Source organism: Erpetoichthys calabaricus, chromosome 3, assembly GCF_900747795.2.
Source record: "Erpetoichthys calabaricus chromosome 3, fErpCal1.3, whole genome shotgun sequence".
Classification (NCBI taxonomy): Eukaryota; Metazoa; Chordata; class Cladistia; order Polypteriformes; family Polypteridae; genus Erpetoichthys; species Erpetoichthys calabaricus.
This window is the reverse complement of record NC_041396.2, coordinates 73,338,335-73,360,181: the sequence shown is the minus strand read 5'-3', so window position 1 is coordinate 73,360,181 and position 21,847 is coordinate 73,338,335. Positions and strand designations below refer to the sequence as shown.

At 34.9% G+C, this 21,847-nt stretch overlaps 1 protein-coding gene across 15 annotated transcripts in view; it reads right to left on the bottom strand.

Moving 5' to 3' along the window:
* The window catches only part of LOC114648100 (myelin transcription factor 1-like protein), a 647,050-nt gene that overhangs the window by 2,579 nt on the left and 622,624 nt on the right, over positions 1–21,847 (bottom strand). For 8 of the 15 annotated variants that reach the window (XM_051925515.1, XM_051925514.1, XM_051925513.1 and 5 more), the window contains 5 exons: positions 21,401–21,492; positions 19,174–19,277; positions 12,562–12,639; positions 5,768–5,911; positions 1,141–1,203 (listed from right to left, as the gene is read on the bottom strand). In XM_051925515.1, the coding sequence (XP_051781475.1) occupies positions 1,141–1,203; positions 5,768–5,911; positions 12,562–12,639; positions 19,174–19,277; positions 21,401–21,492 (481 nt within the window). The remainder of the gene's footprint in view (positions 1–1,140; positions 1,204–5,767; positions 5,912–12,561; positions 12,640–19,173; positions 19,278–21,400; positions 21,493–21,847) is intronic. The other 7 variants (XM_051925521.1, XM_051925523.1, XM_051925524.1 and 4 more) reach the window with 5 other exon arrangements.

The following is a 21,847-nucleotide window of genomic DNA, read 5'->3' as shown; positions in this document are numbered from 1 at the left end:
GGTTGACTCTGCCTTTGCTAAGCTATGAACATGTTAAGCAGAACTGTTACAATTAACTTCTAGCCAGACATAAGTATAACACATCCATCCCATTAAGCTATTCCAAATTTCAGAATACTATCTGGTCCCTCTTCCTATGTCATCTAATATTTTAAGAACAGAAAACAAACGTATACATTTTGTAACACATGAAACTGGATGTAGCTATTGATTTTTCTGAAAGGGAGGGGGAAATAAAGAGAATAGTTTAAATAACAAATTAACCAACACATTTAGATGTCATGCAATGGAACTCAAAAGCAGGAATTATTCAACCTATTTTGGAGATTTCACACAATCTGGGTCACACGTATCATGCTTAAGCAACAGAAAAAATAAAAACCAACAATAACTGAAAACAGAAATACAAACTGGGCCAAATAAGGGGAATGTGAACAAGTTCTATTACGTCAGGTATTCTGGTGAGTGCAGTACCACCTACTCTTATCCATTATCACCATTGTTAATCAATGAAGCCCAATTTATAATTGTTCATGAGTTTTAATAATATTTGTAGCATATACAGAAGCATAAGAAAAGTCAAAAGCTTAACATTGTGGATCACCTTTGTGGATGAGAGCTCAAGTCATTGACCAATTTAGAATTTGAGCTACTGTATATATTACAGCCCTCCTTTAAAATTGTGCAAACTGTGTTGTACATGCCAGCTGAGTTGACATTCAGATTTTTAAAAGCCACTTTCATAAAGTACTTGAGCATTTTGTGGCACAGTAATTCTCAACCGAACAAGTCAAAGGCGGACTGCTTCAATAGAACTCAGTCCAAATGTTGCTAAGCAGACCCGTAGTAAATGGCAACAGTGAACTTTGGATGTTGGTAGGCCCCAGAATTGATGTGTACAAATACAACATTACCAAATCATATACGGGGTATCTCTGGCAGGAAGGGCAGTACTAAAAATGGCAAGAGCCTTTAACAACAACTGGGAATGGAGCGTTAAAGCACACTGAAGAATGAGGGAACATCTATGAAAAAAAAAACAAAATTAAATATGGAAACAAACAAAAATAGAAGAAAGAGATTAAAGAGAAATAAAGACGGGAAAAAAGGATAATCAGACTATGAAAATTATTCTCTTACTCTCTGATGCAACGGTAAACAGCTGTAATTTCTAAGGGGAGCCTCTTTTTGTTGCGGTGGTTTCTAAGGGGAAAGGTGTAAACAACATTCTATTAGCCTTATAAATCACTTTGGTGCCCACTTCAAAGGCATTCCAGGGTTTATTAAAAAAAAAGTAAACAAAATAAGTGTTGTATGCATTTAAGAAAACAATAAACAAACAAAAGACAACATCCAAAAAAGTAATCAAACCAATAAAAAGACATACATGAATAATAACAAATAATAAGATAAAGAAAGCCACTCCCGGGCGTGCGCATCGGACTCAATATCTGGGCTGTTGCCAATTGGCTCCTGGCACTGAATCCAGCTCACCACACACCAACACGTTTAAGGTGGCCAGTAGGCTTAGCTTCCAAAAAGGCCAGACCAAGAGTTATTCTGGAATTGTTGACCTTCTTTCTTTTACAATGTCGGGCATTGGTTTAGTTGCACCAAAAACAAAACAAGAATCTTATTTAGTTCATTTTTAACCCAACATATAGCAAAGCAAAAAAAGCAAAAAAAAAAAGAAAAACAAAAAGAAAAAAGAAAAGAAAATCACGTTGCTTTTTAAAATCCTCTCTAGCTATAAAGTAAATTTCTGCAGTATTTCAACCTCTATAGATTGATGTTACAGAAAATATTTAGTTTGGTGTTTGGGTGGGGAAGGGTTGTGATTCTGAGTAGGGAATAAATCTTTTTCTTTATTATTTTGGTAAAGCTTCCGTCTATGAATATATGGTGAAAAACAAATTGAGGAAAAAGTCTAACAATTTCTGCACAGCACTTCCTTTAAAATGATCTTCACGACGTGCAGTTCAGCCACAAGAATCCAGTCACTAGTATCATAGCAGAATTGTGTGCACATTTAAAAGATACGTTCAGGAGGTTTCAAGTCAAACCTGTTTCTTCACAAACATGGTATATACTGTATGTATTTGTCATTTAAACGTAAACATTTTTTGTAATTTTAAAAAAACATCTTGCTTACACTGGTACTTTATAATGTAGGGAACTGGGCTTGGAGCACCACCAGAAAGTAAAAGCCTAAACCCCACCAAATACTTTCACTTTGAAGTGGCAGAAGTTTTCATACGAGAAAGCAGGCCTGCCGTATTTCCAATGCATGTTTCTGACAACAAAAGGAAACTGGAAATAATCATCTTCTCACATATTCTATTTTTCTCAAGGTAATAATGCATTTTCTATTTGCATGTGTATTAAGAGGAGGAAAGTAAATCAAAATGACACCAAACACGTGGCAGTGTAGGAGTACAGTAATTTGCGCTTTCGAGAGGAAATACGGGGTGGGGGGGTTTAAAGATTATTGCAAAAGGAAGACAAGCACTGAGGGAACGCACACAGCTAGACATCTTTAAAAAAAGACGGAATCTAATAATTGTTTTGGTTACAAATTATACATAAAACTATTTTACAATATGTTTGTAATCTCAACATGCTGATCAATACTTGATAACTTTCCTGTCTTGAAAAATTGTCCTATTTGGAACGTTTTTAAGCTTTTATCTTCTGGTGGCGCCTTGTGCCCCATTCCATTATAAAGCTCCAGTGTGGGCAAGATATTTTTTAATATTTATAGAAAACATTCAACTTTAGAACAGAATTTCACATGGCTAATGTATACAGTATATACCATATCTGTAAATAAATAACTTTGACTTGAAAATCACTGAACTTTTACTTTAAGGCTTTTCCTAAGGATATGCATTTTAAAAAAAATGACCCCAGCATAAAATTTAGGGAAAAAAAAGCAAAATGGCAACTTTTTCCTAAGTTCCACTGTTTCATATTTCTGGACCTTAATTATGGTTGACCTTAATTTAGAATTCATAGAGTCACTGCACAGATCTGACATGTACAGTGTTAAATACCTTCAAGGTGTGTGCCAAAGGGGGAGATACCATAAAACAGTGGTTCCCAATATAATTACAAATAGAGACTGGATTTGGAGTTAGAGTGTGGAGCGCCTTTACCTGTATTATCAAGAGAATTCCAATGCATATGACAACTGTAACCGTCAACCCTTTGAAAGTTTGGAATTACTGAGAGGAATCAGCATTAAGTGACTGTACAGCACACATTATGTACTGCAGCAAAGGTTTTGATCATTCTGAAAAACAATTGTATATTAGGAACTGCAAATTTCCATTGTAACTACTGTATTGTACTTTTGTTCATAAATATGTCTTAATTACAAAATGAATTCTCACCATAGTAGCTTTGTTTCCAAGTACTGAACTTTGCAGCATAAGGGAGATTATTTTGAATTATTTATACAATGTATCCATGATTTTCAGGTAAATCAACATGGACAAATTTGTTGGTACCCCTCCACAACAAAAGAAAACCCACAAATATGTAACTTGAGACTGACAAAAGTAATTAACACCCATCATTGTTCATTCTGTATTTCACAGAAATCACTTTGCTTTAGAGTTTTGATTCAACAGAAAATTTCAAATAATAACACAAATGAAAATGGCATTTCCCAATATTTTGTTGCACAACTTTTAGAGACAATCACTGCAAACAAACAGTTCCTGAAGTTTTCAATGAAAGGTTTGCACCTGTCAACTTGTAGTTTGGCCTGCTGTTCCTGAGCAAACTAAGCCAACTATGATAGGCTTGAAGAGGGCCTTCTCCAAACTACATGTTTCTGTTATCTCCATTGATGTTTGAGAGGATTCAAATCAGGGCTCATTGAAGGTCACTTCAGAGTAGTCCAATGTTTAGTTCTTAGTTGTTCTTGGGTGCTTCTAGCTGTGTGTTTTTGGTCATTATAATACTGTTGGAGGATCCATAACCAGGGACTGAGACAGAGCTTTGTGACACTGGGCAGTACGTTTTGCTCCAGAATGCCTTTATAGTCTTGAGATTTCATTGTTCCCTGCACAGACTCAAGGCACCCCATGCCAGATGCAGTACAGCAGCCCCAAAACATAACTGAGCCTCCTCCAGGTTTCACAGTAGATATGGTGTTCTTTTCTTTGAAAGCTTCATTTTTTTCATCTGTGGATATAGAGTTATTGTGACTTGCCAAAAACTCCAGTTTTGTTGCACCTGTCCAAAGGATATTTTCCCAGAAGCTTTGTGGCTTGTCAATATGCATTATGGTAAATTAAAGTCTGGCTTTTTTATGTGTTTCTTTCAACAGACCTCCTGGGGCTTCTTCCATTAAGACCACTGTCACTCAAAAAGCAATGGATGGTACGATCAGACGCTGATGGACCTTGACCTTGGAGTTCATCTTGTATCTCTTTGGAAGTTGTCCTTGGCTTTTTCTCTACCATTCTCACTATCTTTCTGCTCATTCTGGGGTCAATTCTCCTCTTGCACTTGTGTGTAGGGAGGCTAGCTACAGTCCCATGGACCTTAAACTTCTTGTCACAGGAACATCAAGCTGCTAGGAGATAGTCTTTAAGCCTTTGACTTTAACATGCCTGTTAATTATTATCTCCTCAGACAACTATATCCTTTGCTTTCTCTGGACCTTGTTCATTGTGGGACACTCAATACTTCCAAACAGCAGAATGACTATTTTTCTCCATTTAAATCCGCTCAATGACTTATTGCATGATAAGAGACATTTGTGGTACTAAATAAAGAAAACAGCTAGTTTGAAAAATTCAATTATTTAGGATTTTTTTCTAGGGGTACTAACAAACGTATCCAGGCCATTTTAGAATGTCTTTGTAGAAAAAGCAACACTTTATCTCTTTTCACTCTTGCTTTGGTTTACTCGATGACATATCAACGTCATGCAGATATGCAGTAGGCCCTACACGGGACAATTGCTTTTCATTTAATCACTTTTCAGGAGGCATACAATACTTTTTCAATGAGCTCTATGGTTACCAACATATTTGGCCATGTAATGTACATAGCAGAGGTCAGCAGCATAACAAAGAAATCATTAATAACATTAATAACAATTTAATGAATCTATTTTTTCATTTGGGACAAAAGAGCCATATATTAATAGAAAGTTTTTCGTTTACTTCTTTTTAATTATTTGCAAATAATAGCTTTTAGATTTGTAAGGTTTGAGTATCCTGATTTTGGACAGTCTCACTGAGAGGTTAGGTATGAGTGTCACAGTAATCATACCTAAGCTAGAGAACAGAATCAGTTCACAGGTTTAGGCCCATATTGTAGCATGTGAAGTACTGTATAGTGAATTCAATGTGAACAGGATATTGTGTCATCAAGTGCCTGGATTCTTCTGGCATCACAGGGTTAAATCTACATTAATATTTGGAAACACATAAATTATTTTGATTTTCCTTCTGGTATAAATGACTGTCTCTAAATTATTTTATAAGATAAATACAAATAATTTCAGTAATGACATGTGTATCATAATTTTGCAACTAGATATTAAAAATAGATCTCCCCTGCTCATTTTTATAAAATCCTCAAACTAAAAAAATATTGGGAAAACAAAAAAATAATTTTTATTTGATAACAGCAGCTTTACTTTGCCATGTAGCATGCATTAGCACAAAGACTATTTTTAATAACAGCTTTGGCATAGGATCTTTTGCATTACAGAGCGTTTTGCAATCCCATTCTCTGTGGCCCTTACCATATGTGGGAGCTGGATATTAGCTAAACTGTTTATCAGTGACTGGCTGAGGTTGGCCAGCTCATGCAGGAGAGACTCATTTTGCTGTTCAATCACCTTGTTTTCTTCCTCTATAGACTTCAGATTAGTCTCCATTGTGGTAATCTAAAGAGGTGTAAACATAAGTACATTATCCGCTGGAGCACAAAGTATTAAATAATGCCCAAGATTTACAACTTGCCTTTCATCTCCTCATTATAGCTGTTCAAATGTCATATGTATTAGTTTATTTCAGAAAGAACCAAGCATGTAAACTTATTCAAAGAAACAGCACCACATCATATACACAGTCTCACAAAAGGAACACTCCCCTCCCTTATCTGGCATGAAAAAGACAAGATGCTCTTTACCAGTCTAACAAGCTATGCACATCTTTTTACTTGCAACTGATTCATAAAAGTTTAATTGAATCTGCAGAAAAATGTGCATTTGTCAATTATTATTTAACTTGAACCACATTTATACAGCAGAAGTAGCTACAACAAATACTATTCATTTTAATGCATGTCTTCAAATATTTTCTGCAGCTACCATATACTCTATTTTAATGTAAATTTATATTGTCTTCTTAAAACACATGCTCACATAATAATTTGTCTGAAATCTTTATCAACTGGGATTCCAAGAATCCTATTATAATTTCAAAGGTATTTTTAGACATTTTTATTCTACTTAGGAAACACTTTGCTAAAATGTAACAAATCTGGCAAATGTGTAGAATATTGTGAGATAACAGTAAACCAAGGTATACATTAGAAACGTTTGAGGCAGTAGTTAAAAGGACCATGTAGCTAAAGAATGTAATGAACATTTTGCATGATTTCAGCACGGCTCAGAAGATAACAGTTGGCAAAATGAAAAAAAAATACAGTGGATTTAGAAAATATCCAGAACCTTTTACTTTCTGCACACTTTGTATTATAGATTTCATTTTTTAATGGATAAATATGGCATTTTTATACTAAATAACCCATAATGACAAAATGAAAACATGTTTTAAGAAAGGTTTGCAAATTTATAAAAATCAAAATTTAAAATCTCTCATTCATGTAAGTATTCAGACCCTTAATTCAATACTTTGCTGATGCCCCTTTGCCAGCATTTACAACTTTGAGTCTTCTTGGGTAAGTAGCTACAAGCTCTGCACACCAGGATTTGGGCGGTTTATCCCATTCTTGCTGGTAGATCCTAAGAAAATATTATTAGATTTCATTGGAAGTGTCTGTAAACTGCCATCTTCAAGTCTTAAAAAATGTTCTATGTGGTTTAAGTCTGGGCTTTAGCTGGGTCACTCAAGGAGAATCAGTGGCTTGTCCTGAAGCCACTCTGACATTGTCTTGGGTTATTGTTGTGGTGAAAGGTGAATTGTCTGAGGTTGTGTGCACTCTCGAGCAGGTTTTCTTCAAGGACCTCCCTGTTGCATTTATCCTTCCCTCAATTCTGACCAGTCTCCCTGTCCTTGTAGCTGCAATGCACCCATAGAGCATGATGCTGCCGCCATCATGCTTCATTTTGGAATGGTATTAGACTGGTGATGTACGGTGCCAGGACTTCGGCAGACATAGGGCTTGGAGTTCTGCTCAAAGAGTTACATTTTTGTCTTATCAGACGAGAGTCCTTTAAATGCTATTCGGCAGGCTTCAAGTGGGCTGTCATATGCCTTTTACTCAAAAGTGGCTTCCATCTACTGTAGCCACTCTACCATAAATGCCTGATTGATGGAGTGTTGCTAAGATGGTTGTCTTTCTAACAGGTTCTTCTATCTCAGCAAAGGAATGATGAAGCTCTGTTATAGTGATCTGTAAGTTCTTAGTCACCACCCTGACCCTTACTGCTTCTGCACTTCTTCTGTTTCAAACTTAATGAGGCAAATGTGCTCTTGGGAACACTCAAAGTTTTAGAAATGGTTTTATACCCTTGCAATAATTTATGCCTCACCACAGTTTGGTCACAGAGGTCTGCAGAGAGTTCCTTGGACTTCATGGCTTGGTATTTCACATGACATGTAGTTTGAATTGTTGGACCTTATGTACAGAGCTGTGTGGTTTTCTAAACAATGTCCAATCAGTTCAGTTTGCCACAGATGGACTCCAATCAGGTTCTAGACACATCACAAGGATAATTAAAGCAAACAGGAGGCACCACACCACAATTTGGAGTGCCATGGTAAAGAGTTTGCATATTTATGTAAATGAAAAATTTTAGTTTTTGGTTTTTAATAAATTTACAGACCTTTCTTGTTTTTATTTGTCTTTATGGGTTATTGTGTGTAGACCGATGGACAAAAATGACAAATGTATCAATTTAAAGTTAAATCTACAACACAACAAAGTGTGCAGAAAGTGAAAAGGTCTGAATATTTTCTGAATGCACTATGTCTCTGAGTCAATGTGTACATTTACCATTCATCGATGTTTTTTTTCCTGTACAGCAACCCATAATGTATGTGTGTGCATATATGGTATACGTAAAATGTGCCTATATATAAAGAACCTTAATATATTATGAAAGGATACACTAGATACAGAAGGAGTTCCAGGGAGAAGAGCATCACCAAGGTGGCACCATGTATAGATAAGATATCATTATATAAAGAATCTTGTAAAGATCACGCCACACTACATTGTTTTCTTTCTGTCCTTTTCATTATTTAACAATATGTTTCAGGGCAAAGTAGTGCATTACTATTTTGTATGTGCTAGGTACTTTTCTTCTTCTGAAAGCAAAACATGACAGCTCAAAGGGAATTTGTATAAAGTAAAGCCCCCAGTTCACTGTATTTCCAAATACTATCAGTATGTCTAATATGTATGAATGTTTGTGTCACACTGGACCCATTGACCACTGTCAAATTTTCTGCTTTACCTACAGGAAAGCTGAAAGACTGAAATGGTTTCAGTCTTTACCAGAGTATAATAGCAAATTGTGTTTGATTAGTATACTGAGTTACTAAGCAATTTATTAATGTTTGGCTTCTTACAGATGATATTACAAGAGTAAAACCTGGGTAATATGCAGATGATAGAGTGTAAACTGCATAAATTCATTGATCCATTGTAGCCTTTGTCATCTGTACAGGCTGTTGATGAAAGTCTAATGGTGTGGAAAATATTGCCTTGGTACACATTAAATACCTTAATACTAACTGAATGTCACTTCAGTTTCACATCATAGCTAAGCTTTGTTGTTGACCATGTGCATCACATCATTTTTTCAGTTAACTCCTTTTTCCAGCAGGATAATGCAACATGTCTCAAAGCATCCAACATCCCATGCTAGTTCCATGAACATGACAGTGATTTGAGTTTTCTCCATTGTTCTGCAGTGTCACCAAAACTCAATCCAATAAAGGAGCTTTGGGTTGATGACAATGTGGTCAAAAACTCTGTGGGAAATGCTAGATGCTATTCACGAGAATCCCTAAGAAATGTTTTCATCACCTTGTTAAATCCATGACTCACAGAATTCAGGATCATCATAGGCAAAGGGGAGTCCTTCCTAGTACCTAATAAAGTGACCTGTGAGTGTTAAGAAAATGTGCTCTTTTATTCACTTCAGGCAGTGAAAAATCTTTTTTGTATGTAATGTGATGTTTTCCTCATTCTATGTATTAAATATAATAATGCTAAAGCCTGTTCTGAATGTTGCTTCCTGGCAATAGTCTCAAAAATACCAAAATCATGCTTTACTGGTCTTATAATAAATTCTTACATTATCATAAGACCAAAACAAATGTTTTTGGGTAGACAAAACCATGGATTTTCCTTTTCTTGATTTTTTCATATCAAACACACACCATTCACTACTGTCAGTTGAAACTGACTAATGATTTTCCATACTTAAAATTAAACTTATTGCTAGACAGTATATTATATGTATATAAAGTGTATTTTTATTAAGTATTTCATCTTTAGAATTTGGTACTACTGTATATATAAAGTGTAAAGTACAAGCCCTTTTTTAGAAATTTTTCCATATATGAAAATATAATTTAAACATAAATAAAGCAATAAGATTATTTATTTTGTTCAAGAACACAAACTTTGACCAAACCATCTTATTATTACTGTATGTTGTGCATGAAAAAATGTAAATTATTACCCCTGGTATCACACTTAAGAAACTTTTGAATCAATTGACTTGCACCATATACTAGCAATATAATTTGATAGAAAGACAAGTTGTTGAAAATGAGTGGCAAACAATCTAAATCTGAATTTTAAAACAATTTGTTTTCAGTAAAGTAAGACAAGTGAATGATCCAGAAAACAAATGGCCTGCTTGAAGTAACTATGAATACCTGGTGATAGCATTATTTAAGTCAAGAAGGACATTTTCTGCTTAGTGATCAGCATATTTGTCAGGACAGTCAAGGAAGCCTATGTTATGAAGGAGAGGTCACATTACTGGTTGCAGGGTTGCAATGAACTTTACGACAGTTATATCATTTAGAAAACAGCACGCTAGAACTTTTTAATCTTTAGCTATTTTTACTGGTACAGTGGAACCTCGAGATACGAGCACCTCTGTATACGAGAAATTCAAAATACGAGGAAAGTATGAGCGAAAAATTCAGCTCTAAATACGAGCATTGGTTCGCGTAACGAGCCACGAGCCAGGCTGTGGGTATAGCTCGCAGCTTAGTGAGGGGGCGTGGTAGCAGTTGCGAGCCGCGATCTGCGGTGTCTGCGTTTCTCACTTAAGTGCACAGGTGGGAAACTGCCCACATCCATGATTGTTCCTGTGGCTGATGGGCTGCAGCTGCCATGTCCTCCCTGCATATATAGAGAAGCGCGAGCCGGTTAAGGGGGAGAAAAAGTAAAAGAAAAGAAAGAGAGAGAGAGAGAGAGAGAGAAGGCAGGCAGGCAGGCAGGCAGGCAGGCAGGCAAGTGCAGGCTCGCGCAGGCTCGTGTGTAGCTGAACAGGCGAGCCAAACAGCTGAAGCAGGACGGTGTAGAGAAGGTCAGCTGCATTAAGAGTGTCTCGCCTGTTGCAGAGCCCGCAGGTGAGACGCTAACAGAGAAGAAGCACCGGGGATTGTCATCTGTTTTTAAAGACTGCTTCTTGTTGACGTTTTAACCTCGTGTTAAAGGATTGTTATTCTTGTGTATTTTAAACCTCCACTTCACAACTGTTTTAAGGATTATTTATTTAAAGATTTATTGAATGTTCTACTGCACTTTGGACACCTGTTTTGATTCTTTTAATAATCAGTTATATTATTTACCAGTGTTATTTATTAAAGGTAGACTACAGTATATATAATTTATCAGTGTTATTTGTTAGGAAAATTGATTTTTATGTTAATATATTTGGGGTGCAGAACGGATTAACTGGATTTCCATTATTTTCAATGGGGAAGTTTGTTCTAGATACGAGAAATTCGCTATACAAGCTCAGTTCTGGAACGAATTAAACTCGTATCTAGAGGTTCCACTGTACCATATTTCTGAAATAGACATTATTATTAGTCTTTCTGACAATAACACCTTATCAGTGGTTACTTTCACTGGACATTTGTATTCAGATTGGAACACAGATCACATACTGCAGAGATAAATTAACTCTAATTTTACATAAAAATAATTGTAAAATGATCTTCAGCAATATTTAAAACTATTGATATTAAGTACTGGCTCAAGAGGGCTTTAAACCCCAATTCCCTTAAGCCACTGAATCATGCCTAAGATCTCTTGCTAAAGGGACACAAGGCTGGAATGCTCCCTACCAGATCCTAGTGTCCTTGGAGCCCTGAACCCTATGTAGCCCTTAAAGAGCCATTTTTTCCCAGTGAGCTCTCAGGCAGTCTTCCATTGGGAAACAGTGCACTGTCACTTAATAGGCTGGAAGTTAATTATTACCCTTCTGCCAATCCTTTCTGACCTCACACTTACATAAGGGCAGCACTGCCACAGTTCTCTTGACATGGGACCATGTGCAGTCATCAATCAGTCATAAGGTGTTTTATCTTCTAACTACACCTCTGTTTACTCTCTCTCGCTCTCTCTCTTTCTCCAGTGTACTTAGGAAGAGCAATTGCTGTTTGGTGCCACCATTTCCCCCTTGGCAACTCGGAAAGTAAATAAAAAAAAAAAACAGAAGCAGAAGTACATGAAAGAGAGGCATGATTTCAATCAGAAAGAGAAAGTGCAAAGATGTACCATAATAAAATATTTGGCAGACACCATTGCCTAAGGCAGCTTATAAGATTACAAAAAGATATAATTGTTTCTATCGTTTTTATCAACTGGAGCACAATCATATTAAGTGACTTGCTCAAGGTCAAACCACATGTCATACCTGTGGACTGAACAATGTAATTTAAAGGCCCATGCCTTAGCCTCTGCAACACATTGCATCTGCAGTACACTTTTACTTATTCATTACTGCATTCCCCCAGTAACGTCTTTTCATATGTGGACAGTAAAAATTCACACACTCACAAAACCAAATATGACTTACTGTACATAGAACTGCCTTTTATTTTATTTTATTTATTTATCTTAATTTTGTAAATCTTAATATGGGCCTTTAATCCGAAAATAAGTCTGTGGTACCCCTACTATGCAGGATACAGTTAAATACAATTCAGCACAGTATGGGCTTGTCTCGTCTTATGTATTCTTTTGTTTTACAGATTTGATCCCAAACAGGCAAAGAGATAGAGGTCCAAAAATGCTGAACAATTAACTTTGAACCTTTGGTGCTGACCCTTCCCCAGCAAAAAAACAGAACATCTTTGTAGCCTTTACTACCTTAAGACTGCAGCTGGGTGGATAAACCTCATTGGTAGGGCAGGAAGGAGCTCCCAAGAGAAGGTGAATGGTTTTCCTCTGTATTTAAAAAGGAAAAAAAGTATCTTAGTGGCTCTCTAGAGACGTTACTTAGTGCATGTCCCTGTTTTATTTTTTAAAATTTTTTCCTGCATGGTAGGTGGTACTGTAGAATATCAGTTATTCTTGGCCCTTTTGATTGGTGCGTCTAAGCAAAGTAGATGAATCAATAAAACATAATGCTAAACATTTATCATATTAGATTACTTACATGTTCCCACACATACAGTGGCTATAAAAAGTACTGAATCTGTTGGAAGCTTTTGAGTTTTATTGTTATACAACATTGCATATTAGTAGATTTAATGAGATTTCTTGACACTAACCAGAAGAAATAGACTAATTAAATAAAAAATGAAAACATATCTCTAAAAAAATCATATAAATTAATTAAAAATATAAAAAACAAAATAATTGATCACATAAATATTCACCCTGTTGAATATGACACACCTAAATCATTAATGGTGCAGCCAGTTGGTTTTACAAATCACATAATTAGTTCAATAAAGATCATCTGCCTGTAGTCAAAGAGTTTCAATTGATTGTAGTGTAAATGCACCTTATCTGGACAGTCCAATTGTGGCGTGTCAGTATTGTGGCCTAACCTACACAATAAAGATAAAAGAACACAAGCAACTCTAGGAAAAGGTGATTGAAAAGCAAAAGCAAGCGGATGACATAAGAAAAAATCCAGGTCACTGTATATCAACTGGAGTACAATTAAATCAATCATTAAGAAGTGGAAATAGTACGGCACAGCTGTAAATGTAAAAGCTGTAGAGTAGGACAGCCATAAAAACTGAATACTACAAGAAGAAGTCTAGTGAGGGAGGCTGCCAAGACACACATGATAACTCTGATGGAGTTACAAGCTACAATACTTAAGATTGGAAAGACTGTGGCTACAAAAACTGTTACCTGGGTACTTTGTTAGCCTCAGCTTTTTGAGAGAGTGGCAAAGTGAAAGCCACTGCTAAAAAAGGATCGGCCAAGAGGAAAACTTGATGCAGTCTGCAAGAAATCTGCACTTTGAGAAATGTTTTTTATTTCAGCAAACCCCAAGCATGAAGCCAAAGCTATAGGTGAATGGCTTAAAAACAGGTCAGAGCCCAGATTGTAATCCAATTTAGAATTTGTGGCTGGACTTGAAAAAGGCTGTTTACTCCCAATCCCCACTCAGCCTGACAGAGCATGACTAGTTTTACAAAGAACATTTCAGAAGACATACAATGTCCAGATGTCCACACAGACACAAGGCTTTCATGGCTGCCAAAGGTGCATCTACTAAATATTGACTTGAAAGTGTGAATACTTATGTGATCAATTATTTTGAGATTAAAGTTTGCAATTAATTTAGGCTACTTTGCAGAGGGCTGTTTTCACTTTGTGTTGATGACTATCAAAGAGCCAGATTAAATACATAATGATTCAATGTTATATAATGATAAAATATGGAATCTTCCAATGGAGGAATACTTTTTATAGGCACTGTACATATAGTATTTACATATAATTTAGTAAATACAATAATATCCATATGAAAATTCAAGAAAACCAATGTAATAAAACATGATAACAATTATTCTGTTTCTATATACTATTAAAATTAAATTTCACAACATATGAAATTTTAAAAATGAAAGGAGTGTGTTTGATCCAGTTGGCTAATAACTGAGTTGACCTAAGACTTCGTCAAGCACCTTTTTAAAAACTGTAAGAATTTGTCTATTAACTATATTACGATGTTGCTTGTTCTAGTTTGTTCAAAGCTAAATAGGTTTAATTCTCTTAGCCTGTCAGAATAAGCCCTTGATTACTCTTCCCTGCACAGCTTCTTGTGCTGTTATGTCCTTTTCACAGTCTGGTGATATTGTGATATTGCTAATGCTCTACATTTATAACTACAGAATATACATTAACAGCTGTTACCTTCATACTTTATTGAACTAAACAAATATTGCAGTCTTGCAAAGTGTGTTCAATTCTGGTCACCATGCTGCTATATATGTTTCTTTTTCATTTATAACCATTTATTAAGTATTTTTATATCATTTACTTTAGAATACTTTAATACAATGATAATCCCCTAAGCAACTGAAGTATTTCAACTTTCATTTGTCTATTACCACAGTTACTCATCTGTCAGCAAAAGCTCATTCACCTTTTCTGGCCCTATTAATCAAGCCTTAGCTGCATGAAGCTTCTTCAAATGCTTGTCAAAAATGCACAATACTTCCACATTTCTTTTAAAATAATGTATTTATTTTTTCTTTTAATATACTGATTTTATCTACTTACATATATTTGTGGCTGGGCCCTTTGTGTTTCTCACCACAGCACAAACATTTACAAAAGTTTAAATTATGATGCATTACATAAAATTTGAATATCTACAAAGTGAATGATTGTGATTGTTGTCACAAAATTTCAGGAGTGGTATAGGGTTGCTAGGGGCTTGAGGATCACAAAGGTGTCAGAGGACATGGATCACATAAAATATGGGGAATCCACAATAGAAATTGTAAATCTTTTATAGAAATTAGTGTACAGTAGGTACACGGGGTTGCCTTATAACAGCAAAGGATGCATAAGTAGAAGATTATGTGATGAAGACAGCGCAAAAGAAATTACATTTTGAACTGAACTTCAAGTATGTATTTGCAAAGTACTGCCTTTAGGTATTTATTCCTTACCAGTGCTTATTGAGCCTATAATCAAGACGTGGCTTAGTAAAAGAACACTACCAGTGTGTTAGTGAGACCAGAGGTGAATGATGAAAGACCAGGAGGGAGTGTTAGGTTTATGATAATTTGAATGTTCACAAACGAACGTTACCTAATTTGCTTAAAACTTAATATCTAAATATTACTCTTTGTTGCATCATATACTTTATTTATGCCCTCTACAGTACATGTTGTATCTTTTTGGCTGAGATATATACACTATTATGAATTTCTTTGCATTCCCTTAAGCATTTTAATTTTTGGATGGAGTGTCTCAGTAGCTCTCTATAGTACCTCTTATCATACAGTACAGTACAACATATATAAAAGGCTAGCTCTCTGTATGGTAATGCAAGTATATGGGTGGTAGTCAGAAAACACAAGAGAGTTCAGTTGTCTGACTATGTGATTATTAACGCTTTTAATGAAAGGAGGTGATGGGTCAGTGTTAAGCTTCAACTCAGTTAGATCTCAATTCAGGTAAATAAATTATCTTCACTGGGAACGACCACTTGTCAGGGTGTTTACATTAAATTTTCCACTAGAACCCTTATATTTTTGTTTTGTTCATAGCACAGTACCATAGGAAAAGACCTTATAAACGCTTTAGAGCAAAATACTATAATCTCATAGGGGCTTAGCAGTCTCAAAGCAGAATACTTAACTCTGAAAGACAGAATACAATAAGAAGCTCATGATTACTTAATTAAAACTGTCATGATCTCATCAGACAGAAATTTGTGTATGATACTACATGCATGCAATGCACTTCAATAGTAAAAGTGGTAGAGGAACTGTAATGGCATTTGTATGTCTGTTTCGAAATACTGGAACATTTTCAAGTGTATTGTCACATGTATAGAATACAGTGAAAGGCTTATCTGTATGTCTGATTAACATGCAACATGTTGTCACTCTTTAATTTATCTCATTTACTCTGCTCGTAGCATATTGAAATAGTACTGAAAAATGACATACACAACCCAGTCCCATCTATAAGCAGCAGCAACAACTACAAGGCTATAATAATTGCATGGACAACTTTTGACCAATGCACGACACAAAAACAGACATGACTGTGTGCACAATTAAGTGTGGTTTACCACAAAAATCTATCATGAATTGTGCACCTAACAGTCCATCTTATTTTTCCCTCCACTTCCCAATGTTTTTGACATCACTCTGATCTACTCTCGCTAACTGGGGAATCTTCTCTCTCATCCCAGCAATCCTGTAATTGCATATACAGTACCACAGATGAAAGCAAGATTTATGTTTTTAAAGTATATGCTATTCGCATATAATTAGGTCAAAATGAATCCTATTTAATCAGGGTGCTTTAGTGGCAAGCAGCCTGGTGTAGTGGCTAAGGCACTAGAGGTTAAACACCAAGGTGTCACTGTGGTTGACCCTGAACATGTCTCTTGACCTACTCATGCTTCAGCTGTAAAAATGATCAGTAAACAGATGGAACATACAGTATCCCAGTCTTGTAAGTTGCCTTGGATAAAGGAGTCAATCAGATATGTATGAATTAATAAGACTTTTCTTGTAAACTAATGGTATTTTTTTTTTAGTTTCCTCATCCACCCTTATGAAGAGAAGTCATAGTAAGAAAACTACAGTAACTTTATAAGTATTTGAAATATCACAATTGAATAAAAAATTAAATGCATAGATACTAATGTAGTTGCATAGGAAAGAGTTAAAACTCTTTGGGGAGAAATAACATCTGTAGAGTGTTCAAGTGCTTCTGAGGTATGAAATATTTAGAGCAAGTGAGTGTAGCACAATCTTTATCGGGGCCTGAGTTAAACGCTTTCCTCTTCTGTGTTGTGCTTTGTCTGAAGTCATGAAAAAATATAAATTCAAAATCATGTGAAAAAAAATCAAAAATCTGGTAAGTTCATTTCACCTTATAAGCTGTCTCTTGGGAGAGTTAACAATGGGTTATTCTGCCCACCATGGTGTACGGAACATAATTACTGCCCAGCTTTGAAAACAATTTCAGTAGATAACATTCAAAAATCTTATTTGGAAAGATATTTTGAATGCTTTATTATTCTTAATGTTCTGTTTGAAAGAACAATCAAGTAGTCTAGTTTTTTGTAAAAAGCTGTTATTATGGACGTATCGCAGCAGATGTCATTATCATTTGCACTGAGGAGATCCTGTATGTGCATATTGTACCATTTATTTTACTAGAAGGATGACATGAATCATACAAACAAAAATGAAAGCAAAATTGAAATTCTGGCAAAAAATCCAAACATTCACGTATGAGAAGTAAGGCCAATAAATTTAGCAGAACTTTCTAGCCATCTCATCGAAGGCTTCATGTGGTGTTCCAAATTATCTTTGTCTAAGGAAAAGTTTTTTAAAACAATATAAACTTGTTTAGCGGAACTCATATTTATTTTATTCATGTAATTAAAGTGTGTTTGACCTGATGCACAGTATGATTTAATTAGGCTTATAGTAAGGAGAGACAGAGATTCTTCTTTTACATATTTAAGCAGTATGCAATAAGAACAATGTAATAGGAGTTTAAAGATATTTGTAGCACAAAGTATCTATTAAAGAAGGCAAAATGCAAAAAATACATTTTAAATATAATATTGGGACCAGGATTGGCACTGCTGCCTATTATCGAACCATCCAAAGGTAATTCTAATTCAGAATTTTATAACATACCTAGAAGCAAACTGCATCGGCAGGGTGTTTACATTCTGTTGATACACAGTTATATGTATACTTGAGGTAAATTAATTTTGAAATAATATTTTATGTATTTAATTGAACTTAATTGATCTCAGTCAATTAGATTTGAAAAGGTAATTACTCTAGGTATTAATGAATTTAAATAAACATAAGGGCATTTTCAGATGCTACATGCCCAAGGATGTTCTTTTAAAGTCATAATATTTTATGGTTTTCAGTGTCGTGGTGAGCATCTCGATTGAGAAGAAACGGTATTATCACTTGTTGATCTCCGAAAAATGTTAAAAAATGTTCATTTTTAAAATATGTTCAAAGGCCATTTGAGAGTTGGCCCTGATGTAATAAAAGACATTTCCGAAATGCCTAGGCCTAATGGACACCATAATATATCTGGACATTTTTTAACTTTTTTTTATTGTTTACATGATGATTTTTAAATGTTCCAAAAACTCTTTAATATATAATATAAAAATACTGTGTGCTTCAGTTATATTTTATATTGGTCTTAGTAATTGTTTATTCAACTAAGGACATGACATATATTTTACGTTAAATTCATCTGCTGATATTGGCGCTCTCTCCAGGGATTGTGCCTGTTGCTCTCTGGGGTACTTGCTCAAAGTTTTCAGGGACCCTGCTCAGGATAAGTCAGTTTAAATACAGATGGTTTTATTAATCTGCTGATTAATATTCAAACAGGTATTTTAATGATAAACAGTATTTCATAAATACAAATAAAATGTATCAGTATTCTATGAATACAATTATTCAAAGAAACTTTTCAAAGTTATTGATTGAAGTCCTAAATTCAAGAAATTATACCACATTTGAAGTTCATTGCCATGTGTACAGAGCACAGTGAAACTGAAAGTATATCCAGAGTATGCATATATGCCAATTTTATCATAATTCTGACTGTAGCGTAAAGCAAATTTAACACTACACCTACTACTGTATATTAAACACCACCCATTGCATATTGCATTGTTTTACTTATGTCTTAACAAGTTAACAACTGTTTAATACACACATTTTCACATTTACACTTTAATAATAACACAGAAACTTTATAATGAATGTAACTTACCTGAGTTCTAAGTCTAATCATGTCTGCTTCCACTTGAGAATTGGAGTCATTTAGTTCTTTGATTTCTTCATCCAGCTGTTTAATTTCTTCATCATTCTCAATGCCTGAAAGATATGAAATTAATTCAAATGACAAACTGGCTTTCACTAATATTCATGCCCAGAAATAAAACAAAAATAGGCTTAACATGCCACAGTTCCAAATTAACATATTATAAAAGGTGTTTATGACAGTTAAAGTAAGCATTATAGCAATTTTTCAAAGGAAATGTCTTGTGCTGGCTCCAAAACTTCCACATACATGCTTTAATGGTACAGCTTATACTTGGAGAGGAGCCAAATAAACTAAAACTTGCTTATAATTGTCCAGTTTTGAGACACCAATTAACTTGAGAAGAAAATGAAATGCATATGTAACATAGAATCTGCAAACTTCACATAAAGTGACCAACCAGGAGATCAAATCCTGGTCCTTGATTGGTTAGGCAACAGCTTTTAGTAGCACTCCAATGTGTTCTCCAATGTACGCATAATGCTTGTTAGCAATAAAATTCTCTATCAGAATTAAAGGACATACTAGGGTTAGTTTGTTGCAGCTGTGATGCCAGTTTATATTACATTTCACTTTCAGACAATTCCTTTGACTTCTGTTTTGGGTTCTACATATTTATGTTCTTTGGTCATGAGTTTAAATTGTTTTTGCCAATTGTTCATGCTAATATTTTTGTTGTTGGGGCCTGACTCTTTCTACAATAAAAATAATTGATTTTCTATTTTATTTTTTTAATACTTTAATATAGACCAGGGGTAGGCAACGTCGGTCCTGGTGAGCCGCAGTGGCTACAGGTTTTCATTCCAACCCAATTGCTTAATTAGAAACCAATCATTGCCAATCTCAGACGTTATTTAATTTTATGGCTTGTTAGTCTGTGCAATGTAAGGCTCTTATATCGTAGATTTTTTTCCTTTCCAAGGATATCATCCAAATGATATGAAGCCTAAAACAGATCATTTTCAGTCTGTCACATTTTTCTATTAAGTGTTTTATTAAATCAAACAGTGCATGATGAACACACACAGATGTAATTGGAAAAAAGCTAGCTGGAGAACTGCTGGCTGCTTTGTCTTTTACATCTTATTGCTAATAAGGAGCAATTAAAACACTGAATGCAGCAGTTTAAGATTGAAATAAGCAATTAAGGTTGGAGAACCTTAACAAGCGAGACCACTAAAATGAAGCATCAAAATGTCACTTAAGCAATATGTGCTTCATCAGCAATAATTGAGTTCTCGTTAAGGAACTGGGTTGGAACAAAAACCTGCACATACTGCGGCTCACCAGGACCGACGTTGCCTACCCCTGATATAGACTAATGGACTGGAGTCTCTATCAGTGTATGTTAAGGCCTTAGGTTTGCTATCCTCTTTTAAGTAGCTTTCTGAAATTTTTAACTGCTTCATTTTTTATAGTGTATTGTTGCTACATATTAAATAATGTATTTAAAAGGGTAAAGTGATGATCTGAAATTGTAAACAAGATGAAATTTGCACAGCTCTGTGTCACCATTCAAAAACTAAAATGCTTTAAGTCACATTTGTTGCCATGAAATAAATCAATTTTTACTTTTTATTTAATAAAGTCTGTTCTTCATGTTTTCTTAATTTGCATTGACTTTACTCCAAATTGTTTAACAAGTGTCCTTAGTTTGAATACTGTGTCTGTATATTGTCCATTTGGTGTCTGCATGTTCTCTTTTGTTTCTCAATGGGTTTTCTACCACATTTATTGAGACATGCTGGTTAGGTTAATTAGGGATTTCATATTGGTCTTGTGTGTATGAGTGGATGATATAGTGGACTAGCACCTTTTTCTTGCTTTGTGCTAAGTTTGGCCAGGGTTAGCTGCGACCCCCAGATCATGAATTGAATCTATGAAAAATAGCTAGAAAACTGTTTGTTTGACTGGGAAAAAAAGTAATTAGCAAACATTTGATCAATACAATATAATATGCAAATGATTAAATGTGCTTAAGTGTACAATACAAAAAACAAGAAACAACTAACTGGTTATAAAGAAATTATTACTTTGAGAGTCATGTTCATCTTCCAAACTAACAATTACACTCTGAAATACAAAAAATATATGGCAAGCAATGGGAAATAAAGGTTTTAGTATTGTCTGTTAAAAATGTTAAAAAAACATTACTTGTAAAGAGCATATTAATTACCATTGCTGGCTCGTTGTTTAATCGTTAGCATTTCCTCCCCAGACAATCTAGCTTTCTTCATGGCTGATGTAGCTCTGGGACACCCTGACAGACTAAAACATAAAGCAAAAGCAAAAATATCCCAGTAGGTTAGAACAACATTTAAGTTTTAAGAACATTTAAAAGTCTGCTTAGTATATAATAAAAACTGAATACAGTGCCTATAAAAAGTATTTATCAATTGGAAGTTTTTGCATTTTATTGCTATACAACACTGAATCACATTCACTTAAATTTGGCTCTTTTGTCACCGATCCACAGAAAACGACTCATTAATGTCATACTGAAAATGAACACTGCACTGCAAGTTATCTAAATTGATTATAAATATAAAAATACAAAATAACTGACTGCACAAGTATTCACACCCCTTAACATGACTCATCACTGGTGTAGCCAATTGGTTTT